At 40.6% G+C, this 19,491-nt stretch overlaps 1 protein-coding gene across 5 annotated transcripts in view; it reads left to right on the top strand.

Moving 5' to 3' along the window:
- Positions 1-6,440: 6,440 nt before the first annotated feature.
- The window catches only part of SNX7 (sorting nexin 7), a 124,150-nt gene continuing 111,099 nt past the window's right edge, over positions 6,441-19,491 (top strand). For 4 of the 5 annotated variants that reach the window (XM_019457592.2, XM_019457589.2, XM_019457590.2 and 1 more), the window contains exon 1: positions 6,441-6,638. In XM_019457592.2, coding sequence (XP_019313137.2) covers positions 6,459-6,638 — 180 coding nt within the window. In that variant the 5' untranslated portion in view covers positions 6,441-6,458. Of the gene's footprint in view, positions 6,639-7,035; positions 7,159-19,491 lie in introns of those variants that run through there. The other variant, XM_019457594.2, reaches the window with a different exon arrangement.

The following is a 19,491-nucleotide window of genomic DNA, read 5'->3' as shown; positions in this document are numbered from 1 at the left end:
TGTTTTTTTTTAAACTCATTCAACTGATTGTAAGAAGATACCCAGAATGCCATTTTTGTAGGTCTCTCTCCTAGGAACATTCCTAGTACCAAGACTGTATTGTTCACAGTCCAGTCAGGAGATAGGACCACATGGTCATTTGAAAGGGGAAATTTAAAATCTTTATTTTTTATTTTTTATTTTTTAATGTTTATTTATTTTTGAGAGAGAGTCAGAGTGTGAGCAGGGGAGGGGCAGAGAAAGAGGGAGACACAGAATCTGAAGCAGACTCCAGGCTCTGAGCTTTCAGCCCAGAGCCTGACGCAGGGCTCGAACTTACGGACTGCCAGACCATGACCTGAGTTGAAGTTGGACACCTAACTGACTGAGCTACCCAGGTGCACCTGAGAGGGGAAATTTAATATAAAGCTTTATTTTTGAACTGGGATTGGAGCAAGAAATGAGTGTTTAAAGGAAAGGTAAAGAAGTAAGTATAGCAGATGTATAAGATGTGACCACTACCCCTAGTGTTGAGATAAGTACCCAAGTAAAGGTCTTCCGCTGTTAGGGTTGAGATCCAGATATCATTGGAAAGAGTACCATGTTGGCTTCCTGAATGGTGAAGTCAGCAAAGTGCTTCATTAGCAGAACCTGCTGAAAATCCACACTCTGGGAAGTGCTAAGCCTTGAACTTGTTAGGCACCAAAACCTGCTGGACACTGTTGGAGTCAGGAGCTTGGGAGGTCCCCCTCTTTAGGAGTCCAGTGCATGTCCATGCTCCGTTCAGACTGGGTCAGCTCTGGACTGGCTGTGCAGGACAAAGGTCAGGGGATGGCAGAACTCCAGTGCCTCTGGACTGTCCATGCCTAGGACTGAGAAGACAATATTGGGTGTGGCAACCTGGGCCAGGGGCAGGCTCACAATATCTGGGTCTCCAGACTATGCCACCACAGCTGTATGTGTTTGATAGTGGGTAAAACACCATAAAAGCTGTGACGTGCAGGAAACTTAACACTAGAGAAACTTTGTAGGGGGTAAACAAAGGAGGAAAAAGGGCTCTCCACAGGACACTGGTAAGAGAGCGTACCAGTAAAAGGAAGGAAAATCCTTCCTTCTCCAGTGCCCTTCCAGGTCCTCTATTGATAAGGCTTAACATCATGCCAGGTGGCAAAGCAGAAATATTGATAAATGTCAATGCCATTATTACAGAGCAGGGCAACAAGAGATGCTTTGGAGTGAAGAGGCAAAAATTTAACCATCAGCACAATGACTGTATTTTTCATTTCTCAATATTTAGTTATTTTTATAACATCTTAGAGTTATTTTTATTCTTTTTATTTATTAAAGGATTTATACTTTTGTGTTCCTTAGACTCTAATCCTTTTAATAGTTTTATGTAGTGATTCTGGCACATGGTAGACTTTTTTGTTTTTAGAATGTTTTTAACTTGAATTGTGATCTCATCTGCAGTACAGTTTTATCTATAGAAACACTGTCAGAAGTGGTTTGAAGAGAGAGATTTTGTGTTTGTTTGCACCAAAGGTCCCAGGTATATATCATCAACCCAGGGACACTAATTTTTTGAAGTGTGACTTGCGGAACCATGGTTAGGATATTGGGGGAGATATCTTTCCCACTTGGAGCCCAGGCTGATGAAGAAAAGTTTTATTATTGAGTGCATATTTTACAAATTTTCACTTCCATTATTCTTTCATGATAATTCAAACTTTTAGATTATACAGGCCAATCCTACCACCCCACCTGGGGGCAGGCAGAGTGTCAGCTCAAATGTTTAGTCTTATTCTTTCAAGAACCAAGAATCCCAAAATATCTTTATAATTCCTTGTTTCTATTTTTTTAAGGCAACATACATAATGCTGTCTTTCAGTGAGAGTAAATTACCACTTATTCCTTACCTTGGGTAAGTTACTAAACCTCTTTGGTCTTCAGTTTCCTTGTCTATAAAATGGGGATGTTAACAATAGCACCTCTCACAAGGTGTTTTTGACAATTAAATGAGTGAGCATACATAACGTACTAATAACAGTGTCTGACTCAAGGGAGGTACCAATTAGCTACTATTAATAATTTTATTGATGAGCCTGTGGAAACAAGGATGCTCTCTGGAACCTGTGATAAGTTTTGAAAGAGAATCAAAAACACTAAAGTTTTAAGGCAAAACATGCCCTCCTTTTTTCATGTGGGAAACCAGCCCTTGGCTTGCTGTGGGATTTTGACAAACACTAAACACCTAAGAATGGGACATTGTGCGACTGTGTGACCTGAGCAGCTCATCATGAAATAGGTGCTATATTAAACCAAAAAAATCATAAAATTAGATAAGCCTTCAGCAAACCATACTTTTGTAGAAATGGTATGTATAAAAATAGTCCTAAAAGTATACATTGCATGAGTATTTGGCTCTTGCTCCCAACAGGCATACTGTTAGGATCACATAGGGAGTTCCATTTGAGCAGTTAACTAGGGGGTAAAAATTATAAATCTGAATTACAGATGGTTCCTTATCAGATTCAGGAATCAGTGTATTCCTGTGAAAAAGGGAAATGGAATAGAGAAATCCTCTCCATGGTACATAGCAATGGCTACTAATCTTCAAAGGAGAGAGGCTGGGATAAAGATTCTATATTGTTTCAAGGACATGGGCTAAATGGTTGTTGGGTGGAACTTAGAAGGAACCAGGTAGGATCCAGAAGTCAAGGAGGTTTGAGAAAATGTCTGTGGATGGACCTCTTGGAATGGTCCTAGAATAAAAGCATATTTATAGCCCATGGCAATGTTTTTCAAAACTCCATTTGATGAATTTATATGATCAAATAGTATGTTTGATAAGAATTCTTGTTCTGTGGAGGCTAATGCTGTTGCTTTTCCAGGTACTGCTGTGCTTGTTCTGTGGCCTCACATACCAAGTAGCCATGATGGTAGGGATGCATGCTATGCACCAGCTTAGTAACATGGATTTCCCACGCACTAAAGGAGAACTGGCTACTTCTATGGCTAAGTGTTCGTCTTGCTACAATAGCAATTACTTCTGGTCCACTCTCTGCTACCTTTCTAGAGCATACCATGATTTGTCCTTAGTGGCAAGGATACATTGGGTTTGCTTTTCCTGCTCAGTTTCTCCCAACATGATCATCCATGAACTCACTGACTGCTTTCCCATCAGACTTTGCATATAGCATTTTTCTTCTAATCAATTAAATCATCTTCCAGCAGAAGAAACAAAACCACTGGGCAATGCCCAAGGCATGACTTGTCTTATCGTGAATTCCATTACCAGAACCAGTTAACTTTATGGATGATTGAATGTAGTATGAAAGACTCAGTTATGGTCTCAGGAGATTCCACCTGGAGGAGGTGAGAGAGAGAGGAAGGTTTTTGACAAGATGTACGTTCTCAGAACCAAAATTTAATATATGATACTATTTCTCCTATAATGAGCATAAGAGTCCAGGAACCAAGGGACAGGACCGGGTAGGCCTCCTTTTAACCGACTGAGCCACCCAGGCACCCTGTCCTCCTTTTAGTATTATACCTGTACTTAAAATTTTGAAATATGCTATTTTAAAGGCTTTAGCACCCAAATAAGAATTCTTCCATTATAGAGCCCAGTGATGATCCCATTTAATGGGAAGCTTAGACTGTTATGTATCAGTTTAGGATTTTTCATGCCATTGAATAAGCAGACATGGCATGTTGGTAATTAAATTAAAAAACTTAGTCCATGAGTTGCAAAATATCAACAGGATTGCAGAACTGTGGGAGGAATAGACATATTAGACTTGGAACAGCACCAGTAATGAATAGATTTGGGGAGCTAAGGACTATATTCCCGAGTGCTTGAGGCAAAGCTGAGCTATATTAGAAATCTCTGCGGGACTTGGGCAGGTGGGCCCAGCAGACCCTTCCTCCAGGGTTTTGAAACTAGAACTATTAACACCAAGAAAGAGGACTATGGGGGCATTTGTGTGTGTGTGTGTGTGTGTGTGTGTGTGTGTGTGTGTGTGTGTGTGTCAGCAACAGCAGAGGTACTTCTCAGAGGCAGTTGTGGTACTCATGTTGGTGACAGTACTCAAAGTCCAGTGACCTCAGTGTTCATGGCAGTATGTGCAGATACTATAGCATCCAGAGTTCAGCAATGGTGGCAGCAATGTCCTCACATTAGTTCTCTGGCATGGTTTTGGTTGTGATCCAAGCTGTGTAGTCTTGGTTTGTTCTGCCCATTTTCTGAGCCTGTCACTATGCTTTCTGGCAATTGTGTGAGTCACAGTATCCTTAAGAATTTCCTGGTTCAGACTATGTAAGGGTTAAATTGTACTGTAGGGCTAACGCTTAGCTTGAAAGATAAAACTTTGTTCTGACACTGAAGGTCAAAAGATAACAACCTTGCTTTTACTCTTGAAAATCATACTTCATACTCTTGTGAATCAGGCTTTACCAATGAAGGAAACAAAACCTCAAAAAAGAGCGTCAGAGACAAGGTCAAAGAGATCCACTGGTTGCAACTTAGTGGCAGAAAGTCTAAAATAATCACCTCATTTGATAACAGTTTCTGACTCATCTGGCAACTATTTCTAACTCATCTAGAAACTGTTTCTCTGTTCTGTTCCCAGATAATGATAAAACGATGTGATCGGCTTTAAAAACTCTGTACCCCGGCTGTTCAGGGCCACACTCTTATCAAGAGTGTTGGTCCGATCGGTCTGCCACACTCTTATCAAGAGTGTTGGTCCCGATCGGTCAGCCTTGCCTCTTAGCGACACCGGCAACCAGTGCGCGGAGGTCCAGGTTCGAACCTGCAATAAATGACCCTTGCCGCTTGGCTTTGACTTACGACTCTGGTGGTCTTTTGTGGGAGGTTTCAGAACTTCGGGCATAACAACTCCAATTGGAAAACCTTGAATCTCTCACTAGCCAGAATGAGCTTAGAGAGGAAAAAAAATGGTCATTTAATAATTTGTATTCCTTTTAGACCTTGGGATAGAGCCTTTTTTGAGTATATCTGATACTGTGGCTTATTAATAAATAATGTGATCCCTACCTTGAAATGTTATCATTTACTAAAGAATGTAAGACATTTACATGAAATAAATAAATACAGTCTGTAAGATGGCATAAAATTAAATGCTAAACTGGGAACAGGCTGTGTTATTTGGAAAGTCTTCCTGAAAGAGATGGGACTCTAGTTAATTCCTGAAGGATGAGCAGGAAATGGTATTATGGGCACAGGAACCATAAAGTGTAGGAAGAAGACTGTACATTTACAGGGCAGCTGAGCAGCCTGACTGAAGAAGTACAAAGGGAGGTACATTTGAATGGCTAAGTGAGCACATATTAAGGCCTTGTCCCCTAATAAGAAATAGAGAAATTCTCTACTTCTCCCAAATATCTTATATGTACCTTTCAATTTTATGAAGTTAAAAATTCTAAACATTGGGTTAAATATTTTGCCAGAAGTCAAGTCTGACCTAGCCTCCTCCTTCACTATGTCCAAACTTATTCGACATTCTTTCCAGGGCAGATGGAGAATAGAGCTGGCTGGGACTGAGGGCAATAAATAATAAAACGTGGAGATGGTCCCAACATACATCAATTTGTATTCAATTTTCCATTATTTTTGGAACTTACTTTTTTAAAAAATAATAATAAGCAGTCAACAACTAAATTATAGCTTCGCCTGGGCAGCACAAAGTTTGAAGATTATTTTTTGGTGGCAAGGTCCAGTCCTGCTCGCTGTCCTCGGCTCTTAGAAACGTTCCTGCTCATTAACTTCAGGAAGACTTCCAGAAGTAAAGGCACATTGGAAAGTGTCTGAAAATAGTTTTTAAATCCAACTTCCCTGGCTTGACAGCGAGATGACCACACAGTCCGGTCACTGGGTCAAAAATCAATTACAAAAACAGAGGTGCTTTTCAGGTCTTTTATTTTTGCATTAGCCTTAGTAAATAAAACAAACAAAAAACAAACAAAAGCCTCCAAAACCACAACCAAGAAGAAAGACAACCATTTAAAATACAGGAAATACAGTATGGGCTTTTTCTCTGGGCCGGATGGGTCGGCTGCCTTCCAGCCTCCTTGCGGATTCCCTGAAGTTGATGGTTTGCTCTGTCGCTCAAGCCCAAACCCCTGCCCCCGCGGAAACCCACGCTAGGCAATCCCCGAGCCAGGGCAGTGGGAGGACGCCCCCGTCCTAGTTGGGAGTGCTCGCCTTTCCTGCAGCGCACAGCGGCCCTTTCCCCAACCTCGCCAGGGCCCGCGAGCCCCACTCCCGAGTCTCCCGCAGGCCCCAGGCCAGGTGGGGACGATCCGGCCCTGCGCTCGCCCCGGCAGTTCCGCGTCTGCGCAGCGGGCGAGGGGCTGGAGCGGGGCCGGCCGGGGAGGTGCAGGATGCGCGGGAGCCAATGGGCAAGCTCGGGGGAGAGGGGCTGGCAGCCGCGGCGGGCCGGGCGCGCACTCTCGGGATGGAGGGCGAGCGCCTGGCATCTCCGGCGCGCTCCTCCGGCCTCCCGGCTGGGGGCGCCGGTGGGGAAAGCCCGGGGGTCGACGCCCCCCTCCTGGGCAGCAGCGGCTCCTCCACCCTGCTCCAGGCCGAGGTGCTGGATCTGGACGAGGACGAGGACGACCTGGAGGTGTTCAGTAAGGTGAGGGCGGCGGCGGCGGCGCGTCCCGGGAAAGTTCCAAGTCAACTCCAGGAGTTGGCACCGCGGTGTGGCGGCCGCCCCGGCGCGCTGGCGCGTCCCCGGCGGAGGCTCGGAGCTGCAGATGGGTGGGGTCTCCCCCGGCCGCCCAGCCCCGCCAGGCAGCTGGCTGCACCCGGGGCTGCGTCCGGGCCGGGCCCCGAACCACAGCCGCTCCCTCCTCTGCACTTTGACCTTCGATTCGGCACGGCCTTGGCTTTGCCGCGTCTGCAAAGTTGTGATTTACGCCCCCCCCCCGCCCCCCCTTTTTCTCTTTCCCTTTTCTTCTCTGACGCGGACACCTCATCCGGACGGTTTCCGAACCTGGGAGGCAGTGGCCCGAAAAGTGCCCCCGCCCTAGCAGCTTCTTTTCGGGCGCAACCAGCCCCGAACTCTGGGAGAGATTTCATCCTAGTCTAGAGAAATGATTCCTGATTTAGTGTTACTGATTGTGGGTCTCAGGCCGGGGTGACTGACACCCGAGGTGAGTCTCAAGCCCAGCGAGAAGAGGTGGCATGGGAATCCCCTCTTCAGAGAAAACGGTTCCTGGGTCCAACAGGAAGCTCCTCTGTTACGGAGTTGAGGATTTTTCGGCCAGCAACTGCTACCCAACCCACCGCCAGCCGCTTTCGTTTTTCCTTTCCCCGGGGAAATCTAGGACCAAAGGGCCCTCTTAACTTGTAGTATAGTTGCAGGGAAACTGATGGTTAGTGGTAGGCTTGTGGCGCTTGTAGACCGGTGGTTGTAATTTCTTTTAGGAAAAGAAAAATACCTTTCTTGCAGGGCTGTTAGAATGTCAACCCAGTTTCTTAACGTTGCCGCTGATAGAAGACTTGCGATGACAACAGTGCATTAATTGATAAGAAGTCTGTGCAGTACTTACATGTTAGTTACCTTGAGGTGTTAGGTAAAGCAGCATTCCTAACCACAGCTATATTCTGGGAGAGTGAACTCAAGTTACCAAGTTGAACAAACAGACTGTGGCCCCAGAGAGGGATATGCAAAACTCCTTTCTCCCCTAAGGATTGAATGCAATGGTAGGCACGATTGTATTCTAGATGTTCAGAGAGTATCAGCTTTGTGCTCTTGAGAAAGTTAATTTGACCTTTCAATGTGTTTAAATCCTAAAGCATTGGAATTATTTTATGTTCACTTGTAAAAAAAAAAATTAACACTGCCTTTTTATATTCCACACATACTGTATGTTCAGACCAAGGACAATTGGCCAGTGCTTTGCAATGCCTTCTAAGAAACTATGAGTCTAGGCGTATTGGTGTAGGGCTCTGCATTGTGAAACTTCCAGCATGGGGTAGGGAGAATGTTGGGAGTGGCAGTTGTGTATCACAATCATCTAGGATTGTTTTGTCCTGTGCTTTCTCTTTCCCCAGATTCTAAGTTTCCCAGCCCCTTCTTACAAATGCCCCCTTTGTCAGAGGCAGATCTAAGGAGAAGCTATTTGAAATTTAAACTTCAGATGTTCCTTTGCTTTAGGCCTCTGGAAATGTTGAAAGTTACTGAAAATTGTCGATGTTCTAGGTTGCACCCAGAAACATTTCTAAGTTAGCATGTCTGGTAAATTGCCTAAAGCTATCTCAGAAGATCTCAGAAGAGATCTCAGAAGAAAGGAATCTAGATCTCGAAGGCTCCAAAGAGCTGTTGAGATTTCTTTTCTCTTTCTAGATGAACATTTGTTTTTTCTTTCTAATTTTGTTCTGTAAGTTTTTTTTTATAAGGATGTAAGCTTCAGCTCCATACACCTGGACCCGCCCTACTTGTTAGTGTATAACTACACGTGTAGACACTTAGAAAAAGTTAAGAACCACTTTTGTAGAAGCTGGCTGGCCGCATAGGTTAAGGTAAAGAAAGATATAATGTTTGTTAAAGTCTGAAAACAATACTTGGAAAAATTTTAAGTTTTAGCTACCTACTTGTATTTCATTTAGTTGAATTTTACAACCATTAACCACAGTTAGTTAGACAAGCAGATTTAAGAAAGTCCTCTCCATTGGGCCTGTTGTCTCTACCACTCCCTTTTCATAGCCTGCTCCTCTGTAGAACTCTCCCACTGACCAGTTTACCCTGGGGTGCTTTCAACAATTACTTCTAAAGTATACTGTCATTACCCTTTAGTACTTTGAGATCCACTACTTTCATATTTAGCGTTCGTTTCCCTTAGATTATTTGTGAATATGTGTCACACTCCCCTCCAGAAGTTTTTTAAAGAGTGGCATCTTTGGCTTATTATTAATTCTTTTCTTCCCATGATGGAAGTGCATGACAAATACATGTTAAATATTTTTTGTGTAAGATACTGTGCTAAGTATTTGGAAAAAAGAAATACATGATTCAGTTCTTGCTATCAGTCTTGGAGTCCAGGTGGAAGATGTGACAGAAGTTCTAAATGGCAACATAAATCAGCAGAGATGGAAAACAAAACAATGTATTGTTCTGAGTTTTCAAGTAATCCAGTGAGGAGAAAAATGATACCAAATCTCAAGAGACCATAGGGAATGTAGACGATATTGACTTCAAAGAGTCAATATATATGTTGGAAGGTAGGGGAACATGACCAATGATTCAAAAACACAAAAAGGACAAACATTATAATAATACTGTAATAGTGTTAGAGCTGAGCCAAAATGACCTGCAGCTTGCAAAAAAATTTAGAGAAAAGAGTCCAGTTTCTCTATTTTTTTAAAAAAGTTATTTTTTAAAGAAATAACATATGAAAATAAAATATATAGCCTTTATTTTTATTAAATACTGTTATATGTAGAAGGAGTAACTGAAACATAGCAAAGGTAGCTAGGTCACAGTGAAACACTGAGGTACTTACCTGGTACTCAGTAAATGATAGATCTTGTTATTGGTCTTTCTAAAAGGTATTTGGGTCTACAAAATGAGATCTATTATCATCTAAGATAAACTGCCAATTTACAGATGGAATTATCCTCACCACTAGTCATCTTTGAGGGGACATGGATTGTAGGCTGGTGCACCACAACTAAAAAAGAAAAAAAATAAATAAAAAATCCTTTTTAAATTTTATTTATTATTTTTTCAAAAAAAATTTAATGTTTATTTATTTTTGAGAGAGAGTGAGACAGAGTGTGAGCGGGGGAGGGCCAGAGAGAGAGCGAGACACAGAATCTGAAGCAGGCTCCAGGTTCTGAGCTGTCAGCACAGAGCCCGATGTAGGGCTCCAACCATGAACTGTGAGAACATGACCTGAGCCGAAGTCGGACGCAACCGACTGAGCCACCCAGGCGCCCCCAAAACTGTTTTTTTAATGTAATGGGCAAAAAGGAAGCTCTGGAAGGTATAGGTAGGCTTAATTTCAGTCTCCAGCAAAGCTATGAGAGCAATAGAACTTTTTAGTATTTTGTTTATAAACACTTTGAAAAGAGAGAGGTGATCTGGTTTTATAAGAAGGATAGAAAATTGTTTTTATGATAAATCAGAAATACGACAATGAGCATGTTTATTTAAACAATGCTTTTGAAAGAATCACTCATTTTTGTGAAAAACGTTCTTTTTGAAAGAATAATAGAATATAGCTTTTGAGACAACCAGTTCCTATGTATATTGGAAATCTGTCAATCCCAACATAGTGATAGAGGGACATAATTATTCCATTCAACAATTCTGTCAGATACATAGAAGAAGATAATGGAAGTTTGGTTATTAATTTTTCATATTTGTTCCCTGAACTGTCTCTGTTCAGTTATGGCCCTGATAACAATCAGAATTCTCTACAGTGACTGAAATGAAGAATGTTTAACACAAGAACTACTTATAGAATTTGGGGCAGGGTTCAGGAACAAACGAAGGATACTGAGGTAGTTAGAAACTTGCTGAGGCCAAAAAAAAAAAAAAAAAAAAAAAAAAAATCCATTGGCACCTAGCGTTTAATGGGAAGAGAACAGATACAGTGTTGCTGGAATCCGATGAAAGCTGGATCTGTAGAAAGGGGGCCACTTTCACAGGAGCTGTATTTACAGAGAGATGTAGCCAGAAGTGTGCCTCTGCCAGAAATGTGGTGCCAAAGGAAGGAAGAAATAGGCAGTATACTCCTTGAGTTCCTCTCCTCCTGCTATTGGATCTCCTGCTTGTGACCTTCTCTGGGCAAGCCACTCAGGTGATGTTATCTGTAGGGGTTGGCCTCCCAAGCACAGAGTAGATAGATGGTGGGAGCTGGCAGATTGGGGGTGAAAATAAAGAATAACCAGCATAAGACATAGTACAAAAATGTGGCCAGTAGCTTTGGATAAAGATAGCCACATCTCTATCTCCTATCCTGTATGCATCCTATATGCTCTTCTGTGACCTTCCACCTTCCTATCGAGAGATGGGATCTCTGCCCCCTCCTTGAATCTGGGTGGGATTGCGACTGCCTGATCAATAAGGTGTGGTGGAGGCGATACTGTGCAGCCCCCAAGGCTAGATTCAAAAAGGCAGTGCAGGTTGTGCTTTATCCAGCGGGACACTGTGCTTTTTGGATCTGATATGTAAGAAATGTCTGTATTTGAAATCCTGGCTCCACGGCTTAATAGCTTTGTTTCCTTGGGCAAATTACTTAGCGTCTCAATGCCTCAGATTCTTCATCTGTAAAATGAGGACTGATAATAAACATGAGAATTAAATGAGTTACTATGTGTAAAGAATTTGTGAATAGTTCCTGCCTTTAGTCAGCACTGTTGACTCTTCAGCAGCTATGCACAGGCACCATAGGATTCTGTTGTCCAAAAAGAACTGCAATAATGGGCATATTCTATATCTGCCTGTCTAAATGTCGCAGCCACTAGTCACATGTGGCTTTTGAACACTTGACATGTGACTAGTACATCTAAGGAACTGACCTTTTAATTGTATTTAATTAAAAATAGAAGCTGTAAGGGCACTTGGGTGGCTCGGTTGGTTGAGTGTCCGACTTCAGCTCAGGTCATGATCTCGCAGGCTGTGAGTTGGAGCCCCGCATTGGGCTCTGTGCTGACAGCTCGGATTCTGTGTCTCCCTCTCTTTCTGCCCTTCCCCCACTCACACTCTGTCTCTGTCTCTCTCTCTCTCTCAAAAATAAACAAACATTAAAAAAAGTAAAAAAAAATAAAATAAAAATAGAAGTTGTCGACTGTGGCTAGTGACTATCAGTTTGAGCAGAAGCCTAAACAGATCATTATTTTATTACTGGCTTAACTTATGGTTACTCAAGAAATGTGAATAAATGAGTGAGTTCCCTTGGTGATGTGCACTGAAATATACAAAACAACACACATATTGTACATACATATGCACACACATATGTGCATACATATGTGTGTAATGTGTGAATGTATGAATGTATATGTATGTATAGGTTATGTGTGTGCATATAGTGTGCAAGCATCCATGAATATATGTGAATATTTGTGTGTATATGTGTGTGTGCATTCTCAACTAACTCACTTAAAATCTAGAATGTAGGATTATAGCAGTCAGGTCATGTATTCTCCTTTCCCTGGCCTACATCCTGATCCTGCCTCAGTGGGTCTTACCATTTTGATGGTTAAAAAAAGAGGAACTCATAAAGCAAAGGAAAGTAGCACTGATCTAGGACATTTATACCTACCGCTACAGGTTCCACCATCTACCATCATAGCCTTCTTACATGTTAAGTACTCTTACATTCCTCCCAGAGGAGGAAGAATGGTGAGTGAAGTAGAAAGGAGCTAAAAAATCCTCAAGATCTGGGGAGCCTGGGTTGCTCAGTCATTTAAACATCCAACTTTGACTCAGGTCATGAGCTCATGGCTCATGAGTTCAAGCCCCGTGTTGGACTCTGTGCTGACAGCTCAGAGCCTGGAGCCTGCTTCAGATTCTGTGTCTCCCTCTCTTTCTGCCTCTTCCCCACTCATACTCCTTCTCTCTCTCTCTCTCTCTCTCAAAAATAAATAAACATTAAAAAAATCCTCAAATTCTCCTTATGTGTAAGCATATATGGTCAGCAATAGAATGTAAATAAATAAGTAAATTTTGGAGTAAGTTTAGGGAGACCTTGAATGGGATCATTTTAGGTACAAACCTTCCTAGTGGTTTTCAGTGACTGAAAGAAAGATCAGTTTACAGAAATGACATGATATTGAATCCAAACAGACACCATATTTTCAAGGTCGTAGGGAGTATTAGTTGTAGTCTGTAATCTGAATTATCCATGCCACTTCTGAAGTTTCATTCCATTCTCTGTATTTTAAAGGGAAATCAATGTCTCTATCAGAAATTGGCAGAGGGATATATTATCTCATCCAGATGCCAGTGCCCTGTTATTGATTCTTTGGAATGCTGTATTGAGACTGAGCCTGAGATCTTGTTTGGGCTGTTAGCAGACAGAGGGCTTGGATCCATCTACACTGTCTTACACTAGCATGAGCATTGGGGAAGGCTGCCCCAGCAAGTCTTGCCACACATGTGCCATTGTGAAGGAGAATAAACAAAGGGGTTTCACTGATGCTGTGTTTTGACATATGAAGAAAGGCTGAGGAAGAACAAAAAGTAGTTTAGCTTGGAAAAGACTTCGGTTAATTCTTTACGAAGAGTTGTTATGATCTAGGTTGGTTAGATGATTGTAGTTTTGAAGGGTGAAACTAGAACTGCTAGGTCAAAAATATGAGGAGACAAGTTTTAGGTTCATTTATGGATGAATTTTCTTTTTTTAATGTTTATTATTTCGTGAGAGGGAGAGTACGAGCGAGCAAGTAGGGGAGGGGCAGAGAGGGGGGGGGGGGAGAGAGAGAATCCCAAGTAGGCTCTGCACAGACAGCAGAGAGCCTGATGCAGGGTTCAAACTCCAGACCCTTGAGATTATGACCTGAGCCAAAGTTGGATGCTTATCCAACTGAGCCACCTCGGCACTCCAATAGAAGGATTTTCTAATTGAAGTCTCCAAAATGAAAAGGGATGACTCAGCATGGCTGTGAATTCTGCCACTAAAAAAGTTTTAGCACAAGCTGGATGACTAACTGTCCCAGAGGAGAGGAGGGTGTGACCATCGGACCATCCCTTTCCACTATTAAGAGGCTGTTACAAATGGAATTTTAACTTACTAAATTCAATGGCAAGAGCAGTGGAAAGTCTTAATTAGATGATCCTATTCCTCTCTTCAACCTAATTCCCAAATCAAACTATGTTCTGCCACTACCTAGTTTTTATCTCTCTCTTCCCACATTGGTTATTGTTTCCATTTAATTCTCTGCTGGTGATGTGACAATTTCTTAAATAGCCCAGATAAAATACTTAGCATTACCTTCTACTTACCCTTTCATTCATTCTCCATGTCCCGACATGTAAAAAGTCCCCATCAGTTTTATCTTCTTGGTATCTCTGGAATCAGTGCCTTCTTTCTGTTCCCATTGCTACAAGCAGAGTTGTTCTACAGCTACTTCTGAGAACTGCTGAGATAGTTTCATAAAGTCTGAGTCTTCTCATCTTCTGCCTCTAGTCTATCCCACATGCTCACAAGTATGCTGATGTTTCCAGAGCACACATTTTGCCACTCGAGGGGCTTGATCAGGCTGCACGCTGGCTCTCCTGCCTCCAGATTGTGTCCTCTACAGCCTTACTACTCAAGTGTCTATGAATCTATCACATCACCTGGGCGCTCCTTAGAAATGCAGTCACAGAACCCACTTTCCAGGCCAAATGAATCAATCTATAGGTTTCCAGGACTCCCCAGTGATTTGTTTGCACCTTACAATTTGAAAAGTACTGATCTAGAAGCACTGATGTAGGTTGTTTCACTTTGTTTCACAAATTCCTTTGTGTTTTTTATGGCCTAATGTGAAGTTTTCTCTTACCTAAGAGTTTCTTCATTCTTCAGCTAGAATTAATTTCTTCACTGTGTGCTTCCCATAATACTGTTTTCAATCTCGTAATACTACATTGTCTTATGAAGAGGTATTTATTTCTTATCTGTAAAATTTTGATTGCTTGTTTGTCTCCAATAGATTACAATTCTTGATGGTAAGGGAATAAGAACTTTAAATATTTATGGGATAAATATGTTAATGAATGATATGGCCTGTGACTTTTTTTCCCCTGTGTATAGACCCAGTTATTACAGTAATTTGCCAATGATCTGTTTTCAGTAAATTCAGTTTGTATTTTGTTGGTCTTTCCTATCAGGATACTAAACCAAATAGAATTAAAACAAATTGGTCTTAATAAATGGTCAGTAAATATTATTGCTGGATGACACAGAGCTATGTTAAGTGTCACTCCTGGACAAAATATCCTGTTTGGATTGTATTAGAAGAAATAAACACAAAGCAAACAAAACAAAACCAAAAACCCAAGGGAATCATTTAGGAACCTTCTTTCACCTGGAAAAATAATTTTTTTTTAAAGCCAGTAGCACCTATCTCAATCAGGAAGCTCAGTTGCAAGCAATGGAAACTAATTATGGCAGGAAAGGAATGAAATGGTGAATATTAGCTGGCTCACAGAGTAGATTTGAAGGCTGGAAATGCAGGTGCAGAAAGGGATAGGCACCAGCAGAAACTATAGCCAATGTTATATTTGGAAGAGGGACTGGATGTTGTATAGCCAAAAGATAAAAATCCATGGGAACCTTTAGCAAAGGTTTTTATGCAGACAACAGTATTTATTTATTGGTCCATGACAATGGGGAGTATTATTAAAAATATTTTTGGAAAATGATTTCAAAAGTCTCCAGATTTGAATAGAATATACTATAAAAAGTATACTTTATTGAGTTCTTATTTTTAAAGGTTTTTATACTTTTTAAGTAATCTCTACACGTAATGTGGGGCTCGATCATGACCCTGAGATCAGGAGTCCCGTGCCTTTCCAGCCAGCCTGGCGCCCCTACTGTATTGAGTTTTAAAGGTGGAATTTTATTTCTGTATCCTTGAGGTTCTGAGAGGATATTCTAGTATAACTCTGCACTGATAACCTGCTACAGTTTTACAAATGAGTGTGATCAAAAAAACCAGATTCAATAGCTTTCGGTTGTAGTGTTCAAAATTTATTTTATTCTTGTATTTATTTGTATCCCACACTTTCCAAAGAGGACAGAAGAGGCTGTAATAAGACTAATTGTGAAGTTAAAATAAACTTTTACAGTTACTCACTTTAGGAATGCATGTTAAAGTTTTCTCAATAAACAAGTGAAAATTTATATGCTTGAAAGATTTTCTGATTTAAATGGAATATTGTAGTAGCTCTGGAACTGCATATACCAATCATGTTGGGTAACACAATGTTGATACCTATAGTGCTAATAAAAAAGGATAGAGTCAGGAAATCAAATTTATTAGCAAATACTGATGTAAAAAAATCAGTAAAATGCACTTATGATAAAACAGAAGGTTAAACCAGTAGTTTTAAAAATCAAAACTGAAATAATTATATATTTATATATAATGCACATATGTATGTATAATTATATATATATACAAGTGTGTATGTGTGTGTATATATATATGTATATATATATATATACACACACATATGTTTGTTTTACTTTGAGAAATGCTTTGGTATAACATACTCTTTGTGATTGTTTTTAAACTAACTTCAGTGAGGTATAATTTATATACTATAAACTTCATCCAGAGGTGAATGATTTTTTTTAATTAAATTTAATGAGTTGTACAATCATCACTGCAAACCGGTTTTAGACCACTTTTATATTCCCCCCCCACCACCAAATCCATCACATCATTTACATTTAATCTCTGTTTTTACTCCCAGTCATAGACAAGCATTAATCTACTATTTTCTGTCTCTACAGATTTGCCTTTTCAGGAAATTTCATATAAATTGAATCAGGCAATATGTGGTCTTTTGTCTCTGTTCTCTTTCATTTAGCATAATACTTTAGGTTCATTTTCTTGTAATTTTATTATTTTTTAGTCATGGCTTTAATTTTTTGGTATAAGAAATAAAATTTCTATTTTAAAATGAAAAAGGTTAGGGGTGCCTGGGTGGCTCAGTCGGTTGAGCATCTGACTTCGGCTCAGGTCATGATCTCACAGTTCATGAGTTCAAGTCCCGCGTCAGGCTCTGTGCTGATGGCTTGGAGCCTGGAGCCTGCTTCAGATTCTGTGTCTCCCTCTCTCTCTCCCCCTCCCCCACTCGCACTCTGTCTCTCTCTGTCTCAAAAATAAAGTAAACATTTAAAAAAAATGAAAAAGGTTAATCATTTACAATAAAACATTAGAAAGAGAAATTCTACTTAATATTGAAAGCCTTATTATGTGTGATCAAAAACAAATGGCAAACTCTTGGTATAGGAATCTTCAAAATTGAGGGAAAAAAAATCCCTAATTTGTTCTTTGGTACTAACTCTGAGAAAGTTAAACGTGTGTATGTACATACATACATATATGCATACATACATAAATGCATTTTTATATATTTAATTGAACACTGAATGATTATTTTCATCAACTTTCACTAGTTATGCTGTAGTACAGGCCACAAGATCTCAGTGGCTTGCTTATAATAAAAGCTTATTTCTTTCTCGTAAACCTGTCAACTGTAACTGAACTGTGAGTCTGTTCCAAGTTTTGAGTCTGTTACACATGTCTTCTTCATTTAGGGATCAAGACTGAAGGAGAGACTCCTAACTGGGACATGACATTCCTCTGGCAGAGGGAAAAGAATATGAGTGCTGGTGGAAATAGGCAATGGCTTTCAAATCTGCCCAGATATATACCATTATCCAAATAAGTCACTGATCAAATCCATTGCGGTGGGAAACTAATCCTTCCATAGGAGGTGCTGAAAGTCACCTGGCAGTTGACTAGGAGATATAATCCTCTCATAGGAAGACAGAGGGTCACTGGGAACAATCATGTCATCTCCCACAATGACAAAGTTATAGGCAAACGGCATGTTGGACCTCTCTGAATAAGTAAAACCATTTTTTTTCTATAGGTATTAAATACAAAAAAGGAAATTGTCCACTAGGTAAGAAATTATCCAGTCATTAGTCCAATCAGCTAATGCTTATGATAGTCTCAAGCCCATATGGATCCTTAAAAACCTCTAGTTGTACAACAGATTTCTTGCTTTTGGACAATGAATGTGGAACATTCATTTATCGTGGAGTTCTCCCATCTTGTTTTTCAAGACCTATAGAATGAGGATGTGAATACTTAATAATTCTGAGGCAGTTCATGTTAAAATGAGTTTTGTTGTTTATACCTTCAAAGCTATTTGCTTTGTTGCAGCCATTTGCCACCTTTCTGGTCCTCCCGCATTCTGAGTTCTTTCCTGTCATAGACTTCATTGGTTTTCCAGACCAGAATCCGTTTCCCTCAGTGTTTTTCATGATTGGCTCCTTTTCAACATTACCTCCTTAAAGACACTTCCACTTATAGCTCTGTCAAGAGCATCCCCCTTGCTCCCTACCTTTAACTCCTTAACCCCAGCAACCCACCCTACTTTTTTTGGGGAATTTACTCCCTTGTTTGTCAATACCTACTCATATCTGGATTTTCTTGTTTTTTCTCTATCTTTACTTATTATCTCCAACCCTCCCACTTAACTAAAGTGTAAACTTCATAAGAGCCTCAGAAGCATGCCAGTCTTGGCTGCTGTTACAGCCCCAATCCAGTGCCTGACACATGCTTGACATTCAGTGAACATTTGTAGAATGAAGTAAAGCTGCTGTACTGGGTGCTTTTTGTGTGCGCACATGTGCTGGAAGTGATGGTTGAGCCTTGGCTCTGCCAGTTGAGATCAGAGATTTATTATCATCCCTTGTGGTTGATAAACTTATGATTTATAAAATGCAGATGATGATAATTGCACTGACTTCCATCATGTTATTGAGATGATGAAATGAAATAGAGTAAGTATATGGTGCAAAGGCACAGTCGCTGTCCTGTATTTGCTATTTAGAAAATTTCAGTATTTGCTATTATGGTATATAAATATAAGATTAATGTTTTTAAGTTTTATAAGCATCTGTTTTGCACTTGTAATGAGATCTTCAGAGACTCACACACGTATTTGTTCCTGTACATTTTTTAGTTACTATTGAGAGTGCTACTGGAATTCTGGTATTGTCTTTTTTTTTTTAATTCTTTTTTTCTTAATGTTTTTATTTATTTTTGAGACAGAGAGAGACAGAGCATGAGCAGGGGAGGGGCAGAGAGAGAGGGAGACACAGAATCTGAAGCAGGTTCCAGGCTCCGAGCTATTAGCACAGAGCCCGATGCGGCGCTCAAACTCAAAGACTGTGAGATCATGACCTGAGCCGAAGTCAGACGCTCAACTGACTGAGCCACCCAGGTGCCCCTGGTATTGTCTTTTAAATGCTTTATTACAGGCTTACTCATTTTATTGCTCTTTCCTTTACTGCAGGCTTTGCAAATATGGCATTTTTTACAAATTGAAGGTTTGCGGTAACCCTGTGTCAAGCAAATCTGTTGGCACCATTTCCCAACGGCATTTGCTCACTTTGTGTCTCTGTGTCACATTTTGGAAATTCTTGCAACATTTCAGTTTTTAGCTATTATTATATTTGTTAATGGTGACTGTGATCGGTGATGTTTGATGTTGTTATTGTCATTTTTTGTGGGGTGCCACAAACTGCAACCATATGAGACGGCAAACTTAATACATAAATGTTGTGTGTGTTCTGGCTCCTCCACTGACGAGTCATTACCCTGTTGCTGTCCCCTCTCCTTGAGCTTCCCTATTTCCTGAGGCACAACAATATTGAAATTAGGCCAATTAATAACCGTACAGTAGCCTCTAAGTGTTCAAGTGAAAGGAAGAGGCACATGTCTCTCGCTTTAAATGAAAAGCTAGA

Source organism: Panthera pardus, unplaced genomic scaffold (assembly GCF_024362965.1).
Source record: "Panthera pardus isolate Hobbes unplaced genomic scaffold, ASM2436296v1 HiC_scaffold_11, whole genome shotgun sequence".
NCBI lineage: Eukaryota > Metazoa > Chordata > Mammalia > Carnivora > Felidae > Panthera > Panthera pardus.
The sequence above is the reverse complement of the archived record's forward strand: the minus strand, read 5'-3'. Positions and strand labels throughout refer to the sequence as shown.